This window comes from Loxodonta africana, chromosome 4, assembly GCF_030014295.1.
Source record: "Loxodonta africana isolate mLoxAfr1 chromosome 4, mLoxAfr1.hap2, whole genome shotgun sequence".
NCBI lineage: Eukaryota > Metazoa > Chordata > Mammalia > Proboscidea > Elephantidae > Loxodonta > Loxodonta africana.
In genome coordinates, this window is record NC_087345.1 from 9265499 (window position 1) to 9291161 (window position 25663).

Genomic DNA, 25663 nt, shown 5'->3' on the forward strand with positions numbered 1-25663 from the left:
TTATGCTGTGAGGCCAGCATTACCCTAATACCAACACCAGGAAAAGGCAATGCAAGGAAAACAAAAATTGTAGATCAATATCTCTCCTGGGTATAGAAGCAAAAATCCTCAAAAAAATTAGTTGCAAATAACCCCATTGCCATCAAGTTGTTGCAGATAGAATCCAGCAATTAATAAAAATTATAATACATCATGACCAAGTGGATGTACTGGTTCACATTCAAAAATCAATTAGTGTAATTGACCATATTAATAGACTAAGTAAGAAAAAACATCTCAATAAGTGAGGAGAAAGCATTCAAGAAAATTGAACATTCATTCATAATAACAATTCTTAGAAAACTAGGCATAGAAAGGGAAACGCTTAACCTAATAAAGAACATTTACAGAACAGCCACAGCCGATATCACAGTGAATGATGAGAGAACGCTTTTCCCCTAAGATCAGGACGTCCTGTCTCCTCATTCCTGTTTGACATCACACTGGAAGTCAGTCCTAGACAGTGCAATAAGGCAAGAAAAGGAAAAAGGAGTGATAAAATGGAAAGAAGGAAAAAAGATTCTATTTGCAGGTGACGTGATTGTCTACATAGGAAATTCCAAAAAGTCAACCTAAAATCTCCTAGAACTAGTAAGTGAGTTACAAGGCCAATCGTATTGCTGTTTACCAGCAGTGAACTGAAATTTGAAGTTCAAAAAATAGACCCCACCACCACCAAATGAAATACTTAGGTTATAACCCTAACAAAACCCGTGCAGGATCAGTATGCTGAAAACTACAAATCACTGATGAAAGAAATCCAGGATTAACACGTGGGAACAGTTTTCATGGCCTAGAAGACTCAATGCTGTGAAGATATCACTTCTCCCCATTTTGATCTATACATTCTATATGCATTGCCTTCTTTTCTAAGAGAACAAAAGGGGAAAAAATATGTGTAACCGTGGCTTTGACAATGGAAGTTTTTATAATCCATAAAAGAGAAAATTGATAAATTGGACTTAATAAAAATTAAAAACTTTTGTTCTAAGAAAGACATTGTTAAGAGAACGAAAAGAGAACCCTCAGACTGGGAAAAAAGATTTGCAAATTACATATTCAATAACCCCACACATCTGTCAGTTTGTCATACTATGGTGGCTTGCATGTTGCTGTGATGCTAGAAGCTATGTCACTAGTATTTCAAATACCAGCAGGGTCAACCTTGATGGACAGGTTTCAGCTGAGATTCCAAACTAAGGCAGACTGGGAAGAAGGACCTGGTGGTTTACTTCCGGAAAAAATTAGCCAGTGAAAGCCTTACGAATAGCAGTAGAGCATTGCCTGATACAGTGCAGGAAGATGAGCCCCTCAGATTGGAAAACACTCAAAAAACAACTGGAGAAGAGCTGCTTCCTCAAAGTAGAGTCGACCTTAATGACGTGGATGGAGTCAAGCTTTCAGGACCTTCATTTACTGAGGAAGCACGACCGAAAATGAGAAGAAACAGCTGCAAACACCCATCGATAATAGGAACGTGGAATGCACGAAGCACAAATCTAGGAAAAATCGGAAGTCAAAAATGAAATGGAACACATAAACATCTATATCCTAGGCATTAGTGAGCTGAAATGGACTGGGATCACCATTTCAAATCAGAAAATCAAATTGTCTACTATGCTGGGAATGACAAATTGAAGATGAAAGGCATTGCGTTTATCGTCAAAAAGAGTATCTCAAGATCTATCCTAAAGTGCAGTGCTTTCAGTGATAGAATAATATCCCTATGCCTACAAAAAAGACCAGTTAATGCAACTATTATTCAAATTTACCCACCAACCACTAAGGCCAAAGATGAGGAAATTGAAGATTTCTGCCAACTTCTGCAGTGTGAAATTGATAAAATAAGCAATCGAGATGCATTGATATTTACTGGTGATTGGAATGTGAAAGTTGGAAACAAAGAAGGATCAGGAGTTGGAAAATATGGCCTTGGCAATAGAAAGATGCCAGAGATCGCATGATAAAATTTTGCAAGACCAACCACTTCTTCCATTGCAAATACCTTTTTTCAACAATATAAACAGCAACCATACAAGTGGATCTCACCAGATGGAATACACAGGAATCAAATTGACTATATCCACAGGGACAGACTATGGAAAAGCTCAATATCTTCAGTCAGAACAAGGCCAGGGCCACCTGTGGAACAGATCATCAATTATTCATACGCAAGTTCAACTGGAGGCTGAAGAAAATTAGAACAAGTCCACAAGAGCCAAAGCATGAGCTCGAGTATGTCCCATCTGAATTGAGAGACCATCTTAAGAACAGATTTGACTCATTAACCACTAATGATCGAAGACCAGATGAACTGTGGAATGACATCAAGGAAGTTATACATGAAGAAAGAGGTCATTAAAAAGACAGGAAAGAAAGAAAAGATCAAAATGGATATCAGAAGGGACTCTGAAACTTGCTTTTGAAAGTTGAGTAACTAAAGCAAAAGAAAGAAGCGATAAAGTAAAAGACCTGAACAGAAGATTCCAGAGGGTGCCTCGAGAGACAAAGTATTATAATGAAATGTGCAAAAACCTGGAGTTAGAAAACCAAAAGGGAAGAACATGCTCAGCATTTCTCAAGGTAAAAGAACTGAAGAGAAAATTCAAGCCTCCGGTTGTAATACTGAACGATTCTACAGGAAAAATATTAAACGACCAAGGAAGCATCAAAAGAAGATGGAAGGAATACACAGAGTAACTGTACCAAAAAGAACTGATTGGTGTTCAGCCATTTCAGGAGGTAGCATATGATCAAGAACCGATGGTACTGAAGAAAGAAGTCCAAGCTCCACTTAAGGCTTTGGAGAAAACAAGGCTCCAGGAACTGATGGAATACCAATTGAGATGTTTCCACAAACGGATGCAAAGCTGGAAGTGCTCACTCGTCTATGCCAAGAAATTTGGAAGACAGCTACCTGACCAACTGACTGGAAGAGACCCATATTTGTGCCTATTCCAAAGAAAGGTGATCCAACAGAATGCAGAAATTATCAAACAATATCATTAATATCACAAACAAGTAAAATTTTGTTGAAGATCATTCAAAAGCTGTTGCATGAGTACATCAACAGGGAACTGCCAGAAATTTCAAGCTGGATTCAGAAGAGGATATGAAACCAGGGATATCATTGCTGATGTCAGACGGATCCTGGCTGAAGGAAGAGAATACCAGAAAGATGTTTGCCTGTGTTTTATTGACTGTGCAAAGGCATTCAACTGTGTGGATCATAACAAATTATGGATAGCATTTCAAAGAATAAGAATTCCAGAACACTTAATTGTGCTCGTGAGGAACCTGTACATAGACCAAGAGACAGTCATTCGAAAAAAACAAGGGGATACTGCATGGTTTAAAGTCAGGAAAGGTGTGCATCGGGGTTGTATCCTTTCACCATACTTATTCAATCTGTATGCTGAGCAAATAATCCGAGAAGCTGGACTATATGAAGAACAACTCAGCATTAACAAACTGCAATATGCAGACGATACAACCTTGCTTGCTGAAAGCGAAGAGGACTTGAAGCACTTACTGGTGAAGATCAAAGACCACAGCCTTCAGTATGGATTACACTTCAACGTAAAGAAAACAAAAATCCTTACAACTGGAGCAATAAGCAATATCATGACTAACAGAGAAAAGATTGAAGTTGTCAAGGATTTCATTTTACTTGCATCCACAATCAATGCCCATGGAAGCAGTAGTCAAGAAATAATATGATGCATTGTCTTGGGCAAATCTGCTCTAAAAGACCTCTTTAAAGTGTTTTAAAAAAAAAGCAAAGGCCTAAGGTGCGCCTAACCCAAGCCATGGTGTTTTCAATCGCCTCATATATATGTGAAAGCTGGACAATGAATCAAGTAGACTGAAGAAGAATTGACACCTTTGAATTATGGTGTTGGCAAAGAACACTGAATATATCATGGACTGCCAGAAGAATGAACAAATCTGTCTTGGAAGATGTATAGCCAGAGTGATCCTTAGAAGCAAGGATGGTGAGACTTCTTCTCACATACTTTGGACATGTTATCAGGAGGGGCCAGTCCCTGGAGAAGGACACCATGCTTGGTAGAGTAAAGGGTCAGTGAAAAGTACAAGATGGATTGACACACAGTGGCTGCAACAATGGGCTCAAACATAGCAACAATTGTGAGGATGGCGCAGGACCGGGCAGTGTTTCGTTCTGTTGTCCATATGATCGCTATGAGTCGGAACCAACTCAATGGCACCTAACATCAAGAACAACTGAAAACTCAAAATATAAAACAAACAACCCAAGTAAAACGTGAGAGGGGAGTGAAATCTGAACAGACCCTTCATCAAAAATTATATATGGATGGCAAATAAACATATGAAAAGATGTTTATATTATTAGTCATTAGAGAAATGGAAATTAAAACAAGGAATACAGCCACACATCTCTTTGAATGGCTTAATTTTTAACACTGAAAATACCAAACTCTGGCTAGGGTGTGGATCAGCAGGGATGACGGGAGTGCAAAATCATACAGCCATTTTGGAAGAGTGACCTACAGGGGCCACCCAAGGGAATTTTAGAGTGATGTGTAACTTTGGATAACAGAACTCTTTTTTCAGGTACTGGGGTGGTAGATACATGACTCCTCGCATTTGTCAAAACCCACCCAACAGAGACTGCAAAGAGTGAAGTTTATGCAAATTGTCTCAGCCTGGGCTCTCTAGAGAAGCAAAACCAGTGAAACATATATAAATATTTATAGAGGGATTCACTTCAAGGAAATGGCTCACTCAGTTATCGCAGCTGGCAAGTCCCAAATCTGTGGGTCCAGTGGCAGGCTGAATGTCTCTGCTGGTTCATGGGGCTGCAGGGGCTGGCAAATCCAGTCTGCAGGCCATGGGGCAGGCTAGACTGTTCTGTAGACATATGTCCCAAGAGCTGGAGATCAGGTGATGAGAAGCAAACAGGATCGAGAGAGACAGGGAGCTTTGCCAGAACATCCATGTATATACTGGAGACAGGCCACACCCCCAAGGGAACTCCCCTTTCAACTGATTGGCTGCTCACATGAGAACACAGAATGGAAGGTGATTACATAGTGACTGCCAAAGCACTGAGAATCAGAGCCTAGCCAAGTAGATATATAACATTAACCATCACACAAACGTAAAACGAATCAACCAGGATGGAACGCAGACTGTGACAAAAGAACTCAGCTGTGTTCCAAATATAGTGTGTAACCTCACTAAGAGGGATGGGGAAAGTGGAACTGAGCAATGTGACTTTGGAAAACAGAGTTTTGATTGTCAAGTTAAAGATCGAAAACTGCACAAAAAACTGTACTCTAGTTGGTGATTATGTTTCTCACAGGCATACAGATTAGCAATTTTGAAACTATATATATACTGTTGTTGTTGTTGTTGGTAGGTGCCATCGAGTCAGTTCCAACTCATAGCAACCCTATGTACCACAGGGCAAAACGCTGCCCGGTCCTGCGCCATCCTCACAGTCGTTATGCTTGAGCCCATTGTTGCAGCCACTGTGTCAATCCATCTCGTTGAGGGTCCTCCTCTTTTTCACTGACTCTCTACTTTACCAAGCATGATATCCTTCTCCAGGAGCCGATCCCTCCTGATAACATGTCCAAATACGTGAGACGAGGTCTCACCATCCTTGCTTAAGGCGAATTCTGGTTGTACTTCTTCCAAGATAGATTTGTTCGTTCTTTTGGCAGCCATGGTATATTCAGTATTCTTTGCCAACACCAGAATTCAAAGGCGTCAATTCTTCTTTCGTCTTCTTTATTCTTCGTCCAGCTTTTGCATGAATATATACTAGGATTAAACAAATGCATGAAGAAATTGTAGATAATGGAAGCCATGTTTCTCATGTTCAAAGAAGGAAGTTACAAATAAGCAAAGTGGAAAGAATAAACTCCGTATTGCTGGATTAGAGTCAGGGGGGTTATCAGTATGAACTAATGTTTTATTTTTAAGATAGAGAGATTTGTATGATAGGTAGGTAGATGATAGATAATGAGTAGATGACGGATGGATGGATGGATGGATGGATGGATGGATGGATGGATGGATGGATGGATGGATGGATGGATGGATGGATGGATGGATGGATACACAGAAAGGAAGGAAAGGAGGAATAAATGATAGATAGTAGACAGGTGATAGATGATTGATGGACGATGGATGGATGGATGGACAGACGGACAGATAGATACAGGTATGTAGGTAGGTAGGTAGAAGATAGATAACAGATTATATACAGATATGTTTGTAAATGCGTATGTGTGCGTATACTACATATATTTCCTAACTCTGTTCACTGAGAGACCTAGAAGTACTGATACCCCAGTAGCATCACTCAGAGCTTAGTTTCTAAATAAAAGGAGCTAGGGCTCTCTGGAGACATAGTTGCTTCTAGGAGAGGGACAAGAAAAATACAAGTGACCTTGGAGCATCTTATAGTGCCAAAAAGTAGGGAAGTGAAACAAACAAACAAAAAACGACAACATGTTGAAAGGACACAGGAGCCAACTTTAAAGAGCTTCCAGTGGCCAAAGCCAGAACAATTTGAGCAACAGAACAAATCATGTTGGGTTACAACTCAAAGAATAAAATATCCATAAGTCTACACTGACATAAATAATTGAATAAATAAATAAATGGAAGAGAAAGGACGAGATAGATTGCCTTACAGAAGAATTCCAAATAATAAATGTGGAAGGTATGAGGAAATTGAAAATCACCATGAGAACACCACAGTAATAATTGCTGCAGACAAGATGCATGGGTGAATCTTAAAATTCATGGGCAAAACTTCAAGGAGAAGCAGGATATTTGTGCAGCCTCAAAATACCTCCCCCCATTTTTTTTTTTAAGTTAATGTGGTGGTTTTAATATATTTTCATAGTTTCTTTGACATTCCTCCAAGTTGTTGTTGTTAGGTACCTTCGAGTCTGTTCTGACTCATAGGGACCCTGTGTACAACAGAACAAAACACTGCCTGGTCCTGCGCCATCCTTACAATCCTTGTTATGCTTGAGCCCACTGTTGCAGCCACTGTGTCAATCGATATCTGAGGGGCTTCCTTTTTTTCACTGACCCTCTGTTTTATTAAGCATAATGTCCTTCTCCAGGGACTGGTCCTTCCTGACAACATGTCCAAAGTATGTGAGATAAAGTGTTGCCATCCTTGCTTCTAAGGAGCATTCTGGCTGTACTTCTTCCAAAAGAGGTTTGTTCATTCTTTTGGCAGTCCATGGTACGTATATTCAATATTCTTTGCCAATACCACAATACAAAGGCATCAATTCTTCTTCAGTCTTCCTTATTCATTGTCAAGCTTTCACATGCATATGAATTGATTGAAAACACCATGGCTTGGATCAGGCACCTTAGTGGATGGATGGGTAAATGGATGGATGGATGGTAGATGGATGAATGAATGGATGGTGGTTGGATGGGAGGATGGGTGGATGGATGGGAGGATGGAGGATGGGTGAATGGTGGGTGGATGGGTTGATGAGTGTGTTTATGAGTAGGTAAGTGGATGGATGGGTGGGTGGATGGACGGGCGGACGGACGGATGGATGGATGGATATGGCAGAACTGTTATAGCTTGGAGAACTTTGAGACTGGGGTCATCACACCTGCAAGTGCTTCCTTGGGCAACATCTGGGCACTTTGTTTAAAAAGGGCTAGGTGAAACATCCCACTTCTAGGAAAAGCCCAGAGCAAAACCATCTCAAAGCACTTTGGGGAATCAGGCAATCAAGGTATTTGAACGTGATGGGATACAGATCTGCCCATCCCACCCTCCCAACCATATCTGAGACCCTCCCCATTCTGTCCTCCCACCCCAGGGGAGCCAGAGGAGGCAGAAGGAAACCAGTTGCTGCCACATGGAAGGTCTTCAAACTCCAAACTCCACCCAGCAGACAGCAAAGCTCCAGGACTCAGGACCAACTGGGAGGATGCCGTTCCTTCCTCCATGTCCCACCTGTGATGGTTAAAGTGTTTGTCAGCTTGGCTGGGCCATGATTCTGAGTGGTTTGGCAATTATGTAATGATGTAGTTGGGCAGCTATGTAATGATGTAATTATCCTCCATTTTGTGATCTGATATAATCATTTTGTGATCTGATGTGAGCAGCCAATCAGTTGAAAAGGGAGTTTCCTTGGAGGTGTAGCTTGCATCCAATATATACAGATGTCCGGCAAACCTCGCACACTTTGGACCCTGCATCTGACTCATCATCCTCTGACTTCTGGTTCTTGGGACATGACCTGCCTTCCACCTGACCTGCAAATCTTGGGATTCGCCAGCTTCCACACCCCTGTGGGCCAGCAGCCTGTCGTCCGACCTGCCAGTTTGGGTTTGTCAGCCCCTGCAACCACATGAGTCAGGAGAAGCCTACAGTCTGATGCCTGACTCACAGATCTGGGATTTGCCAGCCTCCCCAGCTGCACGAGCCATTTCCTTGAGATAATCTCTGTGTGTATACACACACACGCACACATATACACGTTTCACCGGTTTGGGTCCCCTAGAGAACCCAGCCTAAGGCACCACCCAACACCCGGAGAAACAGCACAGGAAGAGACACCATGCAGACTTTCTTTTTATAAAGACTTTATTGTCTAACATGCTTGACAAAAAAAATTACAGCCACAATCAAGTTATGCCAAAATGATTGAGGAGCACGCCATAATCTCTCATCCCTCAAGGACTTTTAATGAATTTTCTCTTAAAGTAACAGCTGCCTTCATAACTTTTCTTTTCCACATAAAAATACACCATATTCTGCAGATACCTTAGGAAAACAAAAAATTTAAGTTTATAGTTCTTGGTCCGCATGGAGATTCAGAGGAGACGATGCTAAAAGGGCCGTGTATTTTATCCACCCCGGGCATGTACACACACATGGGGTGAGCCTGAGGGGTCCCAAGAGACCATGGAAACATCCTGGCTCCCAGGAACCACCTCGGCCAAATGGGATTCCTGAGGCCCTGCATCCACAGAGCAAAGCTGGCCTCGGCCAACGCAGTGCCTTGGGATGTCACCCCTCAGAGGCAAGGCCACAGCGAGCCTGGCTCACTCATGAGCAGGGAAGGAGTCTCCTGGGATGACAGAATGCTGGGGTCAGAGATAAGGAGTCCTCGTGACTCTAGAGCTTTTCTATGAGAAAGGAACCAGAGCAGGTTTGGGACAGGACCCTTAAAAAAAAAAAAAAGCCTTTTGGACCATGCATGCAGCCTCGTAAGGTCGGAGCTTTGGGTGGTGGCCAAAGTGAGGATCTATAGCCAGAGACCGAGGTTCAAATCCTGGCTCTGCTCCTTTTGTGCTCTGTGCCCTAAGGCAAGTTATCTTCACCTCTCTGGCCTCTATCTCCTCATCTCTAAAGTAGGGGCACCTGAGTCCAACTATGCAGGACTATCTGAGGGTAAAATAAGATTATATTATCTGCAAAAGGGTTTGTTTAATGCTGGTTCCCAGGGCTGGGGCTAGGGTGTGGGGAGCGAGGCATCCCTTTCAAGTATAAAATTCCAGGGAGTGACAAAAAACCAAGGTACTGAATACAATTTTAATGCAATATTTTTAAAATCAAAATACTGCCCCCCCCCAAAAAAAATCCATGATGAACAAAATATCACAATTTTTAATAAAGAATCTGACCCTGGCCTGCCCCAACCCTGCCTCACTTACCTCACCCTAATCCCGGCCCTTCTGGTTCCCTCTCCCTCAGAGATTAAACCCAACTCGCTGTCCTGATTTAAAGATGAGAAAGCCAAAGCCCTCAGAGTGGGGCTGCTGGAGCCCAGGGCCTGCTCTGTCCCAGTGCCACCCTCCCATTACCTGGGCCAACACAGATTTCGAGCCAGTCAGCCTTTCTCAGCTGTGGGCATGCCCAAAAGAATCTGAGTAATGTGGGGGAAACAGAACCGAGGAACGGAGTCCTTTCTGGGGACAGTAATAAGAAGCACAGCCACGCCTCATTAAATTAAGGGGTGCGTGTGTGTGTGTGTGTGTCGTACACATGCCGGTGCCCATGTGTGGCAGGGCTGCCACTGCCTCAGCCTGCAGACCCCACTCCCCGGATGCGTTCTGCAGAGCTGTGCAGCCCCCCACAGGGCAGGGGCTGCCCCACCACGATTCTGGAGCCCTCCAACCAGTCCTGGGCACACAGATGGCTCATTTTGTACAGCTGATCCCCAAAATCCAGGCTGCAGGGGAGTGCCTGGGGTGCTCAGGCCATTGTTCAAGTCAGCAAAAATGCCCATAGGAAGGAAAGGGGAAATGACACAAGGCCAACCGCTCGTGGCCTGGCCAGGTGAGGCCCGGATTCCTGAGATGTCCCTGAACGCCCCCTCCTGCCAAGGGGTCAGCCTCAAGGCAGGCTGAGAGGAGAAGGAGGACTGTCTGAGCCCAGGCTACAAAACCTCCCACCAAGCCCCCACCCCTGGGGCTCCCCAACCACACAGACCCTCAGTTAGAGGGAGGTTTTGTGCGAGAACTTCCAACACCTGTCCCAGGTGGCCCAAGGGCAGTGACTTCTTGAACCACGAAGGTGTCCAACCGGGAAGGATGAGGATTTGATCACCTCCCAAGCAAGGCGGGCCATGAGCTGATTAGTCCTTCAAGGAGGTACACACAGGATGTACACGCAGAAAACGTGATGCTTGCGGAACCCTAACAGGGCCACGCAGGGTCCCGACCCCAGGGGACAGGGGCCTGAAGAGTCAGAGGGGTTCTCTTCATTCCAAGGCCTCAGCCCATCCCCAGAGCCAGACAAGTCATCTGGGTTGTCCTGCATGGAAGGAAGGGTGGTGGGGGTCCGTGCTCTTGGCCAGGTGTATGTAGCTGACACACGTGGGCAGGCAGGGATGGGCAACGGGGAGCAGTCAGGAGTTCCGGGGTGTGGGAAGGTCGATAACTATGGGTGGGTTCACAGGCTGGTAGTTCACAGTGCACACGGATGCATTCACATAGGTAGTCGTCCCGTCGGCCATGACACCATACCCTGGGGGGCAAGCACACATGCATCAGGCCTGGACCAGGAGCAGTGGGGTGGCCTAGTGGTATTGGGGGCACTCAGACACTGTGGGCTGAATATGTCTCAGGCCAGCTACTGAAACCCTCAAGCTCAGTTTCCTCATCTGCAAAATAGAGATGACAGTGATAAACTCTACTCTCAAGTCTACTCTGAGGATCAAATGAGATAATAAACCACATACAGAGTTCAGCCCAGTGCCCAGCACAGGGTAGACACTTACTGAGTCATCATCATCACAACCCTCATCATTATCACCACCCTCATCATCATCACCATCACCATCACCACCCTCATCGTTGTCATCACCATCATCACCATCACCACCATCACCATCACCACCCTCATCATCACCATCACCATCATCGTCATAATCACCACATACAACCATTACCAAAACCATCACCATCACCATCACCTTCATTGTTATCATCATCATCACCATTAACAGCATCATCACCATCATCATCACCACTATCATCATCACAACAATCACCACCCTCATCACCATCATCATCACCATCACCATCACCATCATCACCACCACCACCATCACCATCACCATCATCATCACCATCATCACCACCATCACCACCATCACCATCACCACCATCACCATCATCACCATCACCATCATCACCACCATCACCACCATCACCACCATCACCATCATCATCACCATCACCATCATCACCATCATCACCATCACCATCATCATCACCATCACCATCATCACCACCACCACCATCACCATCACCATCACCATCATCACCACCATCACCATCATCATCACCATCACCATCATCACCATCACCATCACCACCACCATCACCACCATCACCATCATCACCACCCTCATCACCATCATCATCACCATCACCATCATCACCACCACCACCATCACCATCACCATCATCACCATCATCACCACCATCACCACCATCACCATCACCACAATCACAATAAACACCACTATGCTTATCATTATCATCACTATCACCATGATCATTATCACCATCCTCATCATCACCATTATCACCATCCTCATCATCACTATCACCATCAACATCGCCATCATCACCATCATCGCCATCAACATCACCATCACCACTATGATCACCGTCATCATCATCACCCTCATTATCACCATCACTATCATCACCATTGTCATCTTCAGCATTATAATCACCATCATTGTCCTCACCATCATGTACTTTCTCCTGGCAAACTCTGCCCTCACCAGTCCCTCTTCCCACAATGTCTACTTGCCAGAACCCTCCTTATCCTTCAGCACAGACCCCTCCGCATTCTTTGGAGCTCCAGTCTGTGCCTGTACCAGCATGAGGCTTGGGGTTTAGGTCACGTGCCGCCTTGGATCTGATGGCACTGCACACCCATAGTAGAGCTGCAGGAAACAGTCTGCTGCCCCGAAAGTCTTCAAGGTCCTCTAGGGTCAGGAGAGGTCTGACCAGTCCTGCTGCCATGACCATATCCTGCAGAGGCCCTTGGGAAAAGGTTGTCAGGCCTAACTGCTTCCGTGCAGGGAAATGATGTGATATGGACAAAGCCTACAGGGAGCTCCAGGTGCCATTGTAGGTGGAAGCTCAGCAGCCTGAGGGATCTCTTTGGAGGAAACCATATCCATCTTTGTCCCACAGGAGCCCACGTCTTCCTGGCAGGGCAGGATGGGACAGACAGGGAAGCTCTGGACAGACAGCCTTAATGTTGGAAAGGAGTGAAAAGAGGTATCTGTTGCGAACTGGGGCCAAACCAGGCTCCAGTTAGGTGATGGCGGAGGGTGCCTAAGGGTTTAGTAAGGAGCATCCATATGCAGCAATGGGCCTGGGGGGGAGCATGAGCTGTCAGGACGGTCCCCATCACACCTGCCCCGCCCACTTTCCTGCAATGTGCAGGGAACACCCCCCTCCCCCCTCCACACACACACAATGATGTGCTTGGGGCAAGTGGCTCCTGTCCTCCAGGACAGAGCCAGAATGCCATGTCTGTATGTACCGTCGGCAGTGGGGGGGGAGGAGTTATCCATGTCACTAAAGCCTCTCAGGCAGGCAGCCAGTCCCTCCACATTTATTAGGCACCTACTGTATGCCAGGCCTGGGGAACGTAAACTAAAAGCCAGGGCCACACCCTTGGGTAGTTCATGGTACAATGACCAAGTGCAGCACCCTCCCTGCCATGGCTCAGGTGTCCCCTCCTCCAGGAAGTCTCTGCCCACCTCCTGAAGAGGTCCAAGGCTGGAGACACAGCAAGGTTACAGAGGCCAGAGCCAGCAAATTTGACCCCCCAAGTTTTGCCAGATTTTGCATTCATCTTCCTACGATTAAACATTTTAGCAATAACTCAGCGATAGCCAATATGTGCATGAGGCGCTTACAAAGTGGAAATTAGTCCTGGGCTATCTCCCTTCTGGCTGGAGAGAGCGGGGCGGGGGTGACCGGGCTGCAGGGAGTCCTGTGTGCGAGGCCCACACCCCGCCCCCTGACTGACCTTCGTGGATATGGCCGAAGACGTGCAGCCGTGGCTGGACGCGCCTCTGCACCGTGTTGAGCAGCTCCACGCAGCCCACCCGCTGCATCTTCTTGGGGACCCAGTCCAGGAAGCCTGTACAGGGGACACAACAGAAGGTGCCAGGGTCCGGGAAGGCCCAGCCCCCACAGCCCAGCAGGCAGCTTTGGCAGCCGCAGAGACACAGCTGGCCCTAGGGTCCCAGGCCTGACACAGTTCCCACTCTTAAGCTGGCTCTCCACCACCCTGCCCTGCATTGGCCTTCAGGGAAGGAACCCTGGTTCTGCCCTGTACCAGTGGGGGCCTCCCGCACTGCAGCCTCACCTACTTCCTCCTCAGGGCACTAGTGAGAGCCACCTGAGGTCGCCCTAAGAGCCTAGGGTGGGACAGGCATAGGGGGGCAGGAGAGCTCAGTGTCTGTTAGCCCCCCAGACCATTCCTGCTCCAAGTGGCCTCAAGGATGGTATCCACCCATTGCACAGATAAGCAAACTGAGGCCAGAGAGGGGACGGTCTGGCCCAAGGGCACTCTGGCACCTGGCAGCAGAGCAGATCAAGCACGGAGCAGAGAGGAGGGGGTTCCGTGTTAGGAGCTTCCTGAACACACACCCCGAGATCATGAAATGAACGTCTCACTGAACGCAGCATGGCTCCCACGGCCGCGTCTGTGCAGGCTCGCACCAGTGGCCTCCCGGAGCTGCCGCATATGGCGGCTGCTTATTATCCTCACATGGCTACACAAACGAAGAATAATTGATCACTCCTAGCGAACAATTAGAGTTCACTGTGGCTCCTTTCTGTTTGGGTGGGCGAAACAAGTTTCTTTGACTGCTGGCAAAGGGAAGGGGGACTGAGGCCTGGGGAGATAAGAGCCCAGGGCTGCCTCCTGGCCTCTGTGAGCTCATCTGCCATGTGCGAAATGGGTGACTAATTCTGACTTCCCCACATCATTGCAAGGAGCCCATGAGGTAACATACCAAGCCACCAGCACACAGTAGGTGCTCAGCAAATGAGGGTGACAGTGGGGTGACTTGTCCCAGGTACCCCAGCATGTTGGTGTCAGAACACTGCCTGTCCAGGCTCTTCTCCACAGGCCAGGCAGGCCTCTGTTCACCTCTCTTCAACGGCCCCCCAACCCTGTCTAACACACGCACACACATGCACACATATACATACACTCACGCACAAGTGCACACGCGTGCATGCCCCGTGCCCTCCGCGGCAGGCTCTCTTACCCAGCGGTGGTCCATGGGTTATCAGGATGTCTACACCTTCAGGAATGAGGTTCCATTTCTCCAGCAGGGCTTGGCCTCGAGGGAGGTTAAAGCCCCAGCCATAAAACCAGGGCTGCCTACAGGCGAAGAGGAGATGGGCAGAGAGCCGGTGAGAGCATGACTTGGACCTAGAAATCCAAATCAAGGTGGAGATTCGCCCAGACTGAGCCCAGAACACTGACAAGCTGTTGGGCTGTGGCGTCACAGGCGATTCTCTCCCCTCTTCTTCTTGCTTACCTGTAGTTTCTATTCTCCTATGGAGGTATTATTGATGGAATAAAAAATGCAAGTTAAAAATATATAAGCTTCTGACACAAAGAGAGAGTGGAGGGAGAGAGCAGGCTGTCTCATTAGGGGGAGAGTAATTGGGAGTGTGTAGCAAGGTCTATATGGGTTTTTGTGTGAGAGACTGACTTGATTTGTAAACTTTCACTTAAAGCACAAAAAAAAATACTTTAAAAATATATATATACATATATAAGCTTCTGCCAAAGGTGTTTCTTGCTCCAAGCTTTTCTGAGGAAACCCACGAACATTCTCTGCCCACCTCCCTCCCCCCAGAAGACCATTCTCAACCCCAACTTCCCCCTCCCCCAGGGTAGCCCTCCTCCGTCCTCCCTCCCACAGTTGGGGCAGGTGAGCTTCTGCCAGGAGAGAGCGGATTCCAGGTAGAGGATTCTCAGTCCCTGATCCCACCTGAGCTCCCAGTCAGAGGTCCAGGTAAGGCTGAGCCCACCTCTAGCTCCAAGGGTGGGGCTAGATGGACCTTGGCTAAGCAGCATGATCCCATTCTGTGACCCAAGCCAGACCTAGGCCCATCGATGCAAGTCACTTCCCTTGATTGGTTCATCATCACCACCACCATCCTCCTCATCATCACCATCATCATTCCATTACCATCACCACCACCAGCACCATCACCACCATCACACCATTACCATCACCATCACCACCACCATCACCACCACCATCACAATTATCACCACCAACACTATCATCACCACCACCATCACCATCATACCATCATCGCCATCATCTCTACCATCATCACTACCATCACCATCATCACTACCACCACCAGCACCACCACCACCATCACCACCATCACCTCCCCACCCACTGCTCCAGGGACTTCACCCCTGCAGCAACGTTGGACAGAAATGTATCTGTTTCACAAATGAGAAAACTGAAGAGCGGGGGTAGAAAATAAGAATGGCCACCACCATCTTCCGCACTCCCACTTTTTCCAGGCTTCATTTAAGTACTTTACAAACTGTTAAAAGAACGCTCTGAATTAAGGACCATTACTATTCAAATTTTATAGATGAGGAGCCCGAGGCTCAGAGAGGTGAAGTGGATCACAGACGTGGGCCCAGGTCTGCTAACCCCCAGGCTGGCCACATCGCCACCACTCACCCTGCCAGCACACACTGCGTGAGTCGGGGGTGGGCTTGGGCTTCACCCTCGCAGCCTCTCACGTGCACGTAGCTGCTACTTAAATCCCTCCCGTGGTCCACACGACATTCCATGGGGCGCTGACACCTCTGATTATCCACCCAACGGTTCTTCCCTATTGGTAGTCAGAATATGCACCTTTTTGGAACCCTGGGGGTTCCATGGAACACCATTTGAAAACCCTGACTTAGTCCTACCCTCTCAGGTTCTGGACGAAGAGGAAAAGGCTAGGGTCACACAGTGAATCAGCAGAAGTCCCATTCGAACGCCGATCTGACGCCCTCTCTCCTCCATCCTTCAACCCCGTGCCAATCTCCTGAATCTCATCGGAACCTTTGGACCATGAGCCCATGAAGAGGAGGGTGGGTGACCACAATGGCCATTGAAGTCAAAGGTCCTCTCACCGTTTCAGACACACACGGGATCCCCTCCACTGCCTGCCTTGCTCACGCCATGACTCCTGCCCAGAACACTGTCTCCCTCCCCTTCTCCTCCTGCACCCCTGCCTCCAGCCCCAGGTTTACCCTCCAAAGCTCTGCTCCAAAGCCTCATTCTCGCCTTTGAACACTCAGCACCAGGGAGCAAATAAATGCTCATTTAAAGAATGGTAGTGAGTGAGAATTAATGAATAGTTAGCAGGATGTCAAACAAGACTTCTCCTGTTGCCCTGGGATTACAGCCAAAACTTCAAAGCTGAAACCAATCCCCCACATTTGAAAGAAACATTCCAGATAGCCCCCCAGCAGAACTTACCAAAGTGGGCAGGACCTCCTAGCCACCATCTCCCCAGCCCCCATCAGCCTAAGCTCTTGTCTCAAGGAAGCAGGCTGTGGCTCCCATCTTGTTCTTGAGGGAGGGGAAGGGAAGGGGTCCCATGGGTGGGCTCCAGAAAGACCACTTGTACAGGAGGCCTGAGGAAGGAAACCTGATCCTCACTCCCCCGCAGTGGACCTGGGGGTCTTCCCTCTGGGTCTGTGAGAGAATAGGTGGTCAGGGGCAGGGGGCAGGTGTGGCCTGTCCTGAGGGTTCCCCATCCACAGCAAGTCCCCGAGATATGAGGAGGATAGGCAGCCAGGCAACGAATGTTGGGGGATGGCAGCTGGGTGGGTGGCTCGGGGAGCAGGGGCGGTCCCACCAGAGCGCACCTCCTACCTCAGACACACCCACACAGGCCTGCCCTTGAGAGTCTGCAGAGGCTGAGGGTTCTCTCTGCCAAAAAACGCAGCGTGTGCACACACATACACACACAATTTCATACTCAATTTCAAGGGAATCTTGGGATCCTGGGCTAGAATGGCTCCACTTCTTACTACCTGTGTGACCTGGGGCAAGTAACTTAACTTCTCTCTCTGCCTCAGTTCCCTCTTCTGTAAAATGAGGATAATTCTGTCCACCTCAATGGGGCTGTTGAGAGGACTAAATCAGTTAATCCATGTAAAGTGCTTCAAACGATGTGATTCACAGTAAGTACTCAATAGATGTCAAGAAATCAAAGAAGCTTTGCATTGGGCAAATCTGCTGCAAAGGACCTCTTATAAAGTGTTGAAGAGCGAAGATGTCACCTTCAAGACTAAGATGCGCCTGACCCAAGCCATGGTATTTTCAATCGCATCATATGCATGTGAGAACTGAACAATGAATAAGGAAGACCGAAGAAGAGTTGACGTCTTTGAATTGTGGTGGTGGCGAAGAATATTGAATATACCATGGACTGCCAAAAGAATGGACAAATCTGTCTTGGAGGTACAACCAGAATGCTCCTTAGGAGCAAGGATGGCAAGACTGCATCTTACATACTTTGGACAAGTTATCGGGGGGACCAGTCCCTGGAGAAGGACATCATGCTTGGCTAAGTACAGGGTCAGCGGAAAAGAGGAAGACCTTCAACGAGGTGGATGGACACAGTGGCTACAACAATGAGCCGCTGTGAGCATGGCGCAGTGTTTTGCTCTGTGGTACACAGAGTGGCTATGGGTCGGAATTGACCCCACAGCACCTAACAACATCAACAAGAACTCAATAGACTGAAGCTGCCATCATCATCTCCATGACCATTTCCATCACCACCAACATCATCAGCGCCATCATCATCACTATCATCTTCATCAACATCATCACCATCACTACCACCGTCCTCACCACTATCCCCATCACCACTACCATCAACACCAGCACCGTCCTCACCACTATCCGCATCACCACTACCATGAACACCACCACCGTCCTCACCACTATCCCCATCACCACTACCATCGACACCACCACCGTCCTCACCACTATCCCCATCACCACTCCATCGACACCACCACCGTCCTCACCACTATCCCCATCACCACTCCATCAACACCACCACCGTCCTCACCACTATCCCCATCACCACCATCAACACCACCACCGTCCTCACCACTATCCCCATCACCACTACCATCAACACCACCACCGTCCTCACCACTATCCCCATCACCACCATCAACACCACCACCGTCCTCACCACTATCCCCATCACCACTACCATCAACACCACCACCGTCCTCACCACTATCCCCATCACCACCATCAACACCACCACCGTCCTCACCACTATCCCCATCACCACTACCATCAACACTACCACCGTCCTCACCACTATCCCCATCACCACCATCAACACCACCACCATCCTCACCACTATCCCCATCACCACTACCATGGACACCACCACCGTCCTCACCACTATCCCCATCACCACTACCATCAACACCACCACCATCCTCACCACTATCCCCATCACCACCATCAACACCACCATCGTCCTCACCACTATCCCCATCACCACTACCATCAACACCACCACCGTCCTCACCACTATCCCCATCACCACCATCAACACCACCACCGTCCTCACCACTATCCCCATCACCACTACCATCAACACCACCACCGTCCTCACCACTATCCCCATCACCACCATCAACACCACCACCATCCTCACCACTATCCCCATCACCACTACCATCAACACCACCGTCCTCACCACTATCCCCATCACCACCATCAACACCACCACCGTCCTCACCACTATCCCCATCACCACTACCATCAACACTACCACCGTCCTCACCACTATCCCCATCACCACCATCAACACCACCACCGTCCTCACCACTATCCCCATCACCACTACCATCAACACTACCACCGTCCTCACCACTATCCCCATCACCACCATCAACACCACCACCATCCTCACCACTATCCCCATCACCACTACCATCAACACTACCACCGTCCTCACCACTATCCCCATCACCACCATCAACACCACCACCGTCCTCACCACTATCCCCATCACCACTACCATCAACACTACCACCGTCCTCACCACTATCCCCATCACCACCATCAACACCACCACCGTCCTCACCACTATCCCCATCACCACTACCATCAACACCACCACCATCATCACTGGCAGCATCATCATTGCCATCATCATCACTATCACCATCATCATCACTATCACCATCATCATGGACCCCTCCTGAAACCCACCCATTGAGTCTGCATGAAGAACTTTGGCCTAGAGCAGGGTTTTTCACCCTACAATGCAATGGGTCACAGCAGCATTAAAAAAAAAAAGACAGAACAATAGAAAACATTGGAGTATGTCATAGTAGGAAAAGAATGCTTCCGTTAAATATATTTTCATTTATATAGATGCCCACACACGTGTGTATTGAGGCTCCATTTTTCAAACATCTAATCAAATATTTACAAGGTGGGATGCGGCCTCATCAGTATGGAGAGAGTAGTTTGTGTTAGTTCCTGTAACGCCACAGCAGGGGATGACTTTTGAAAGAGGCACTCAGAAACATACCAGAGACCCCTGCCTCCGCCTGTTCCAGGGCTACTATCCCTTCACCCAGCACTAACGAGTTTCGACTGGGGTGACAAGTTTTGCCATAGATACACCTGCCTGGTTCTTAGAAGCATATCACCTGAATCCTGGGAGGCTGGAACCCACCCCACCCCCGGTTATACCCAGAGAGGTTGCTCTAGTTGCCAAGGTTGCACAGCAGGTCTCCAGCAGAGCCAGGTGGAAAACAGGTCTCAGGCAACCTGTCCAAGACTGTCCCATCACCCCCTGTCCACCCACCTACCACCTTTTCCTCCCCATCACACCCCATGTCCCATCACCCACCCACCCACCACTTTCCCTCCCCGTCACATCCCGTGTTCCATCACCCACCCACCCACCCACCACCTTTTCCTCCCCATCACACCCCGTGTCCCATCACCCACCCAGCCACCTTTCCCTCCCCATCACACCCCATGTCCCATCACCCACCACCTTTCCCTCTCCATCACACCCCGTGTCCCATCACCCACCCACCCGCCACCTTTCCCTCCCCATCGCACCCCGTGTCCCATCACCCACCCACCCGCCACCTTTCCCTCCCCATCGCACCCCGTGTCCCATCACCCACCCAGCCAGCTCTGGAACCATCAGAACATTCTCAAAGGTACAGGAGAGTGGGTCTTGCCTGGGGTGGGTGGGGGGAGAACTGTCATCTGGGACCGTCGGCTGACACCACAGCATGAGAGGAGGGGTGCTGCTCTGTCCCCTCTGATGGATGGATAGGGCACTGGAGAGCTGCCCCTGGGCTGGGCACTTCACCTCACCCAGCCTCGGTGTTTTTACCTGTGCCCCCAGGCCTTCCCCCATGCGGGCAGGGAGGGTCTGTCTAGCTTTCTGCTGTATCCCTACTGCCTGGCCCGGGGGAGGGAGAGAGAGAGGAGAGAGGCAGGGCAGGAGGGAGGAGGGTTCAGAGGACTGAATTGTGCTGTTGTTGTTGGGTGCCGCTGAGTCAGTTTCGGCTCATAGAGACACCATGTAGCAAAGCAGGACTGCCCCATGGGGTTTCCTAGGCTGTGATCTTTGGGGGAGCAGATCACCAGGTCTTTCTCCTGTGGAGCTGCTAGTGGGTTCAAACTGCCAACCTTGCAGTCAGTAGCCACATGCTTTAACCATTCTACCCCTAAAAACCCATTCTACCACCAGGGTTCCTTTAATTGTATTACCACTACGAAAACGCCTTCTGAATACACAGGAGTCTGTCAATGGGAAGAGGCAATGCTTCAGCTTTCACAAGAATTGGGGGGCTGGGGGGTGGGAAGAGTCAAGTCAGGCACAGAAGCACCCGGAGGGACATTTCCAGGACAGCCTGCTGGTTGGGGGCGGTGGGGGAGGGAGGCTCTCAAAGGCAGGGCAGGAGTGGACAGGGGCTGGGAGCAATGGGGACAGACTCTTCAGAGTGAGCCCCCTCCCCAGACGCCTATGACTGGCCTAGGGGAGGCCTGGACAACCCCTGGCCCCTCCAGTCAAAGTTCATGTAAACAACTACCCACATTTCTGCTACAGAAAGAGGCCACGAAAAGGAAGTGCCGGCCTCCCTGAACCTCCCAGCCTGTCATTGGTAAAGAAATGGGCCCCTCCACGCCCAGCATGACCTGGGAAATGGATGTCATCACCGTAACCGGTGGCTCCCTGCGGATCCCCACCCGTTCCCTGGGGGGAGGAGGCTGAAACCCAAGGCTGCCCGGCACGCGCTTCCACTGGGGTGGGCTGCTGTGGAAGGAGCTCCACCCAGTGCACCCCTCAGGGCCCCCACCCGGAGGTAAAGTTGGAGGCCATGAATGCCCAAGACACGGTGCTGGAGGCCACAGGAGCTGGTACCCGTTTCCAAAGCAACCCAGTGCCTGGGCCCAGCCTTATCACCCCCGGGGGCTGGCCCAACTGCCCACCCCACTGTCCAGGGCCCATCAGAGGCCCCAGGAAGGGCGCTGAATCACAACCCCGGTTCAGCCACGGGAGGCGGCTTTATGTCCTGAGTTTCTGTCTTTCTGCTCTCAAGTAACGATTGGAATAATTTTCTTACAGAATGATAGTTGCCATGGCAACCAGAGCAAATTTTCCTTTTCTGAAACAGATGTCTCATTTAGTTGAAAATTAGAATGTGAACAAACCCATGGGAAAAATTAATTCAAACTTTAACAGAGCGCTGAATACAATGTAATCTCTCAGAGGTTAACCCCTTAACAGCTTTTTGGTGCGCTTTTGGTAACCTTCAGATCCTGTCTAATTAAGCCCGCTTAGCCAATACAAATGACCTCCTCCTGGCCAATCATTAAGACGATTTTCCCCGGAAGTGTGAATTTCAGATTCCCTAACAGCAGGGGGGGGATCCTAGTCCATAAAAATGACTGAAGTGGAGCCTACCTATCTCTGGTTTTTCTGCCTCCCCAGGTAAGGCAGGTAGGCTCATAGCCCCTGAGCAGGCACGTATACTCAGGGCTCATTTAATCAGCCTGGGGCATGGCCACCCTTGGCTACCCAGCATTTCCTGGGGATGCCGGGAGACCTGGGGGTCCATGGGTGGAACTGAGCCTAGCAGTGCAGCCGGGTCACACACAGTATGACACCTGGAAAGCAAAGAGGACAGGGACAGGGAAGTCTCCCTGGGGTGGGACATCAGCACTTGCCCACCCCTGCAGGCCCATCTCTGAAAGCTCTCCACAAACCACTGCAGGCAACGCTCACTCCCACCCCACTCTCACACCCACCCCAGGAACCAGCTGCTCTCATTGCCCCATTTTACAGATGCAGAAACTGAGGGACTCATCCAAGGTCCCTTGGTGATGAAGTGACACAGTCGGGGCTCCAAGCTGGAACTCCGACTCCCAGCCTGGCTCCTTGCTCCCATCCCAGAATTGTGGAAATAAGACCACCGTCCTCTGCAAGCCCCACTTTCCCTGCTGGCCGCTTAGCCTCAGGACTGAACTGTAGGGGAGGCCCTGTGTTAGAGACAGGAAATGGCACGCAGAGAGGCCAGTGTCTGTGTCCTGGCTGGTGGTCGACAAAAACAGGACCCTCTGTCCAAAAGCCACAAGCCTGCTGCCTGCAGACAAGAAGCCATGGCTCCCCCTCCTCACTGCCCACCTCTTGCCTCACCCCCAAGCTGCTTCCGAGTGGTCCCTGCCATGTCCCAGTCCAGCTCCTGGCCTGCCAGGCCCACTCAGAGCCTAGCTGGGCAGAGGGGGAAAGGGCACCCCTGGCTCCCAGTACCCCGCCTCCTTTGCTCCACCCCACCCCCACCCCCGCCTCCAGGACAAGCCCAGAGCCCAGACCTGGCAGGCAGGGCCTTAGGTTCTGCCCCAGCCCACCTTTTGGACCACCCTGCTCAGATTTCCTGCTGAGCCTACCAACAGTCAGCCACAAGGATCCACCTTCTGTTTCCCGAAGGCAGCCGGCCTTCCCTCACCTCCAGGTTCTGGCTCGCACTCTCCCAACTTCCCCAGTTCCCATCCCAGTCCGTGTCCCATGATTCCTTAGGCCCAGCTCAAAGGCCGCCTCTTCTAGGAAGCTTCCCCGATCACCACCATGCCCCAAGCACAGGCAACCCCTCCCTGCTCTGAGTGCCTGTGTTAGCTCCCTGAGGGCAGGTCCAGGTTGAATCTGTCTCTTAATCCCTGAAGCCCCACGCCTTATGTGCTGATGCCTCTCTTCAGGGAGGCTTTGCTCAAGGTGTACGTGAATTAATGAAGAAAGAATGAATGAAAGATGGAATGAAGGAATAGGTGCTCTGCTGGACAGGCAGGTGGGAGGAACTAAGCCTTAGCCCTCTCCCCCTGCACCCTCCCATAGGAGCCCCGCCCCAGAGCCCTGGCGGTCATGGAGCCCCAGGAGCTACACCAACAAGAACAATCAGTAACACTCACCGTCTGCTGGGGCCAGGCTGGGCTCTGCACTTCGCCCCTTAAGCTCTTGACCCTCCGTGAGTCTCCCCAGTGGAATTATGCGCCCATTTCACAGATGATGCCTCACGGTATGCTCACACACACCTACCCCGCCCCCCACATGCCAACCCCCTGGAAGGCTCGCTGCCCCTGGGGGCCACTCCCTGCCTCCCTAGGCAGCCCATTCCCCTGGTGAGGGCCCAGGGAGGTGCCGAGTGCCAGGGTAGCTGCCCTGAGTTCCCATGAAAGCCCTTTGGGGGAAGAGGCGATCTGAGCCTTACAGAGAACTGACTGGGGGCCAGAATTGAAGGTGTCCCCCATTCTACAGGAATGAAAGCTGAAGCTCAGAGGGGAGAGTGACCTGCTTTAGCCACATAGCACCCCCCTTAAAACAGCATCCTCTGAGCACCCAACGAGTGTGACCAGGTCCCGTCCCCATCCCTCTCCTGAGTCCAGGCAACATGCTCCATCCAGACCCCTAACCTATCTGTTCTCCCCACCCCAGCACCTGCCCCCCGAAACAGGCCAGGCTTCTCTGGGGCACTCGGTTCTCTCAGAGACAGTCAATACTGAGAGCGTCTTAGGTGAGGTGACACCTGTCACTGGCCCCAATCCCTCCCGGGCACTCCTAGTACCCTGGGTGGCTGACTTCCATTCTGAGGCAGGGGAAATTGAGGTTCAGAGAAGTAAGCGACACAGTGCCTGGTTCCCAGGGCGAGTCAATCCCTGACTAAGCGAGGACTGTGGTGCTGACTCCTCACCCCAGGTTGTCCACCTGGGGACATCTTAGTCCCCAGCTCTATCGTCAACCTCCAACTCTGACAAAGAGAGGTGCCTTGCCCCCGCTTCTTGTGGCCCCAGGCCAGGACCCAGAGCCGTCCACCTGCCCTCCAGGAACTCCCAGCTGGTGGGCTGAGGGGACGCTGCGGCAGGGGCCAGCTCCACACCAACTAACTGCCCCTGGGGACCCCGCTGGCTGTCATGGCGGCAGGGCTGCCCAGAGTGCCGTGACACGTCCCCGAGGACTGTCAGTCACACACCTTGCCCAGCATATAACCACTTATGGCAAGTCAGCGGCAAGATAAGTGGAACCGAAAAATGGGGTCCTTTGTCATTCCTAATCAATTTCCCCCACCCTTCTGATGTGTGGAATCATGCATCTTTTGTTTCGCTTGGACTCCTGAGGCTGGAGAAGGCAGATGACTGGTTTCAAACATTAATCTCCTGTAGCACGTGTGCGTGCCTGTGCTGAGGGGTCTCCTACGAAGAAGAAAACCACCATGTGAAATCAAGTCTACCTGGACGCGTGAGAGGGAGATACAGAGAGGAAAGTGCACTCTTGTGTGTGTTTACACGTGTGCATGAGAGTGTGCATGCCTGTGGCTGGTGTGTGTGTGTGTGTGTGCATGTGAGACTAAAAACGTATGCACCTGTGTGTATGTGAGACAGAAAATGTGTGTGTGTGTGTGTGTGTGTGTGTGTGTGAGTGTAGGGCAGCTCCTGCCAATGTCTGTGAGGAATTTCTTTCCCTCCACCAAAATTCTTCACCTGGC

At 49.7% G+C, this 25663-nt stretch overlaps 1 protein-coding gene across 1 annotated transcript in view; it reads right to left on the reverse strand.

The window, feature by feature from the left end:
* Positions 1–10366: 10366 nt before the first annotated feature.
* The window catches only part of MPPED1 (metallophosphoesterase domain containing 1), an 80602-nt gene continuing 65305 nt past the window's right edge, over positions 10367–25663 (reverse strand). Inside the window, exons 4-6 of the mRNA XM_064285214.1 lie at positions 14841–14956; positions 13589–13702; positions 10367–11053 (exon numbers count right to left, since the gene is read on the reverse strand). Of these exons, the coding sequence (XP_064141284.1) occupies positions 10935–11053; positions 13589–13702; positions 14841–14956 (349 nt within the window). The 3' untranslated portion in view covers positions 10367–10934. The remainder of the gene's footprint in view (positions 11054–13588; positions 13703–14840; positions 14957–25663) is intronic.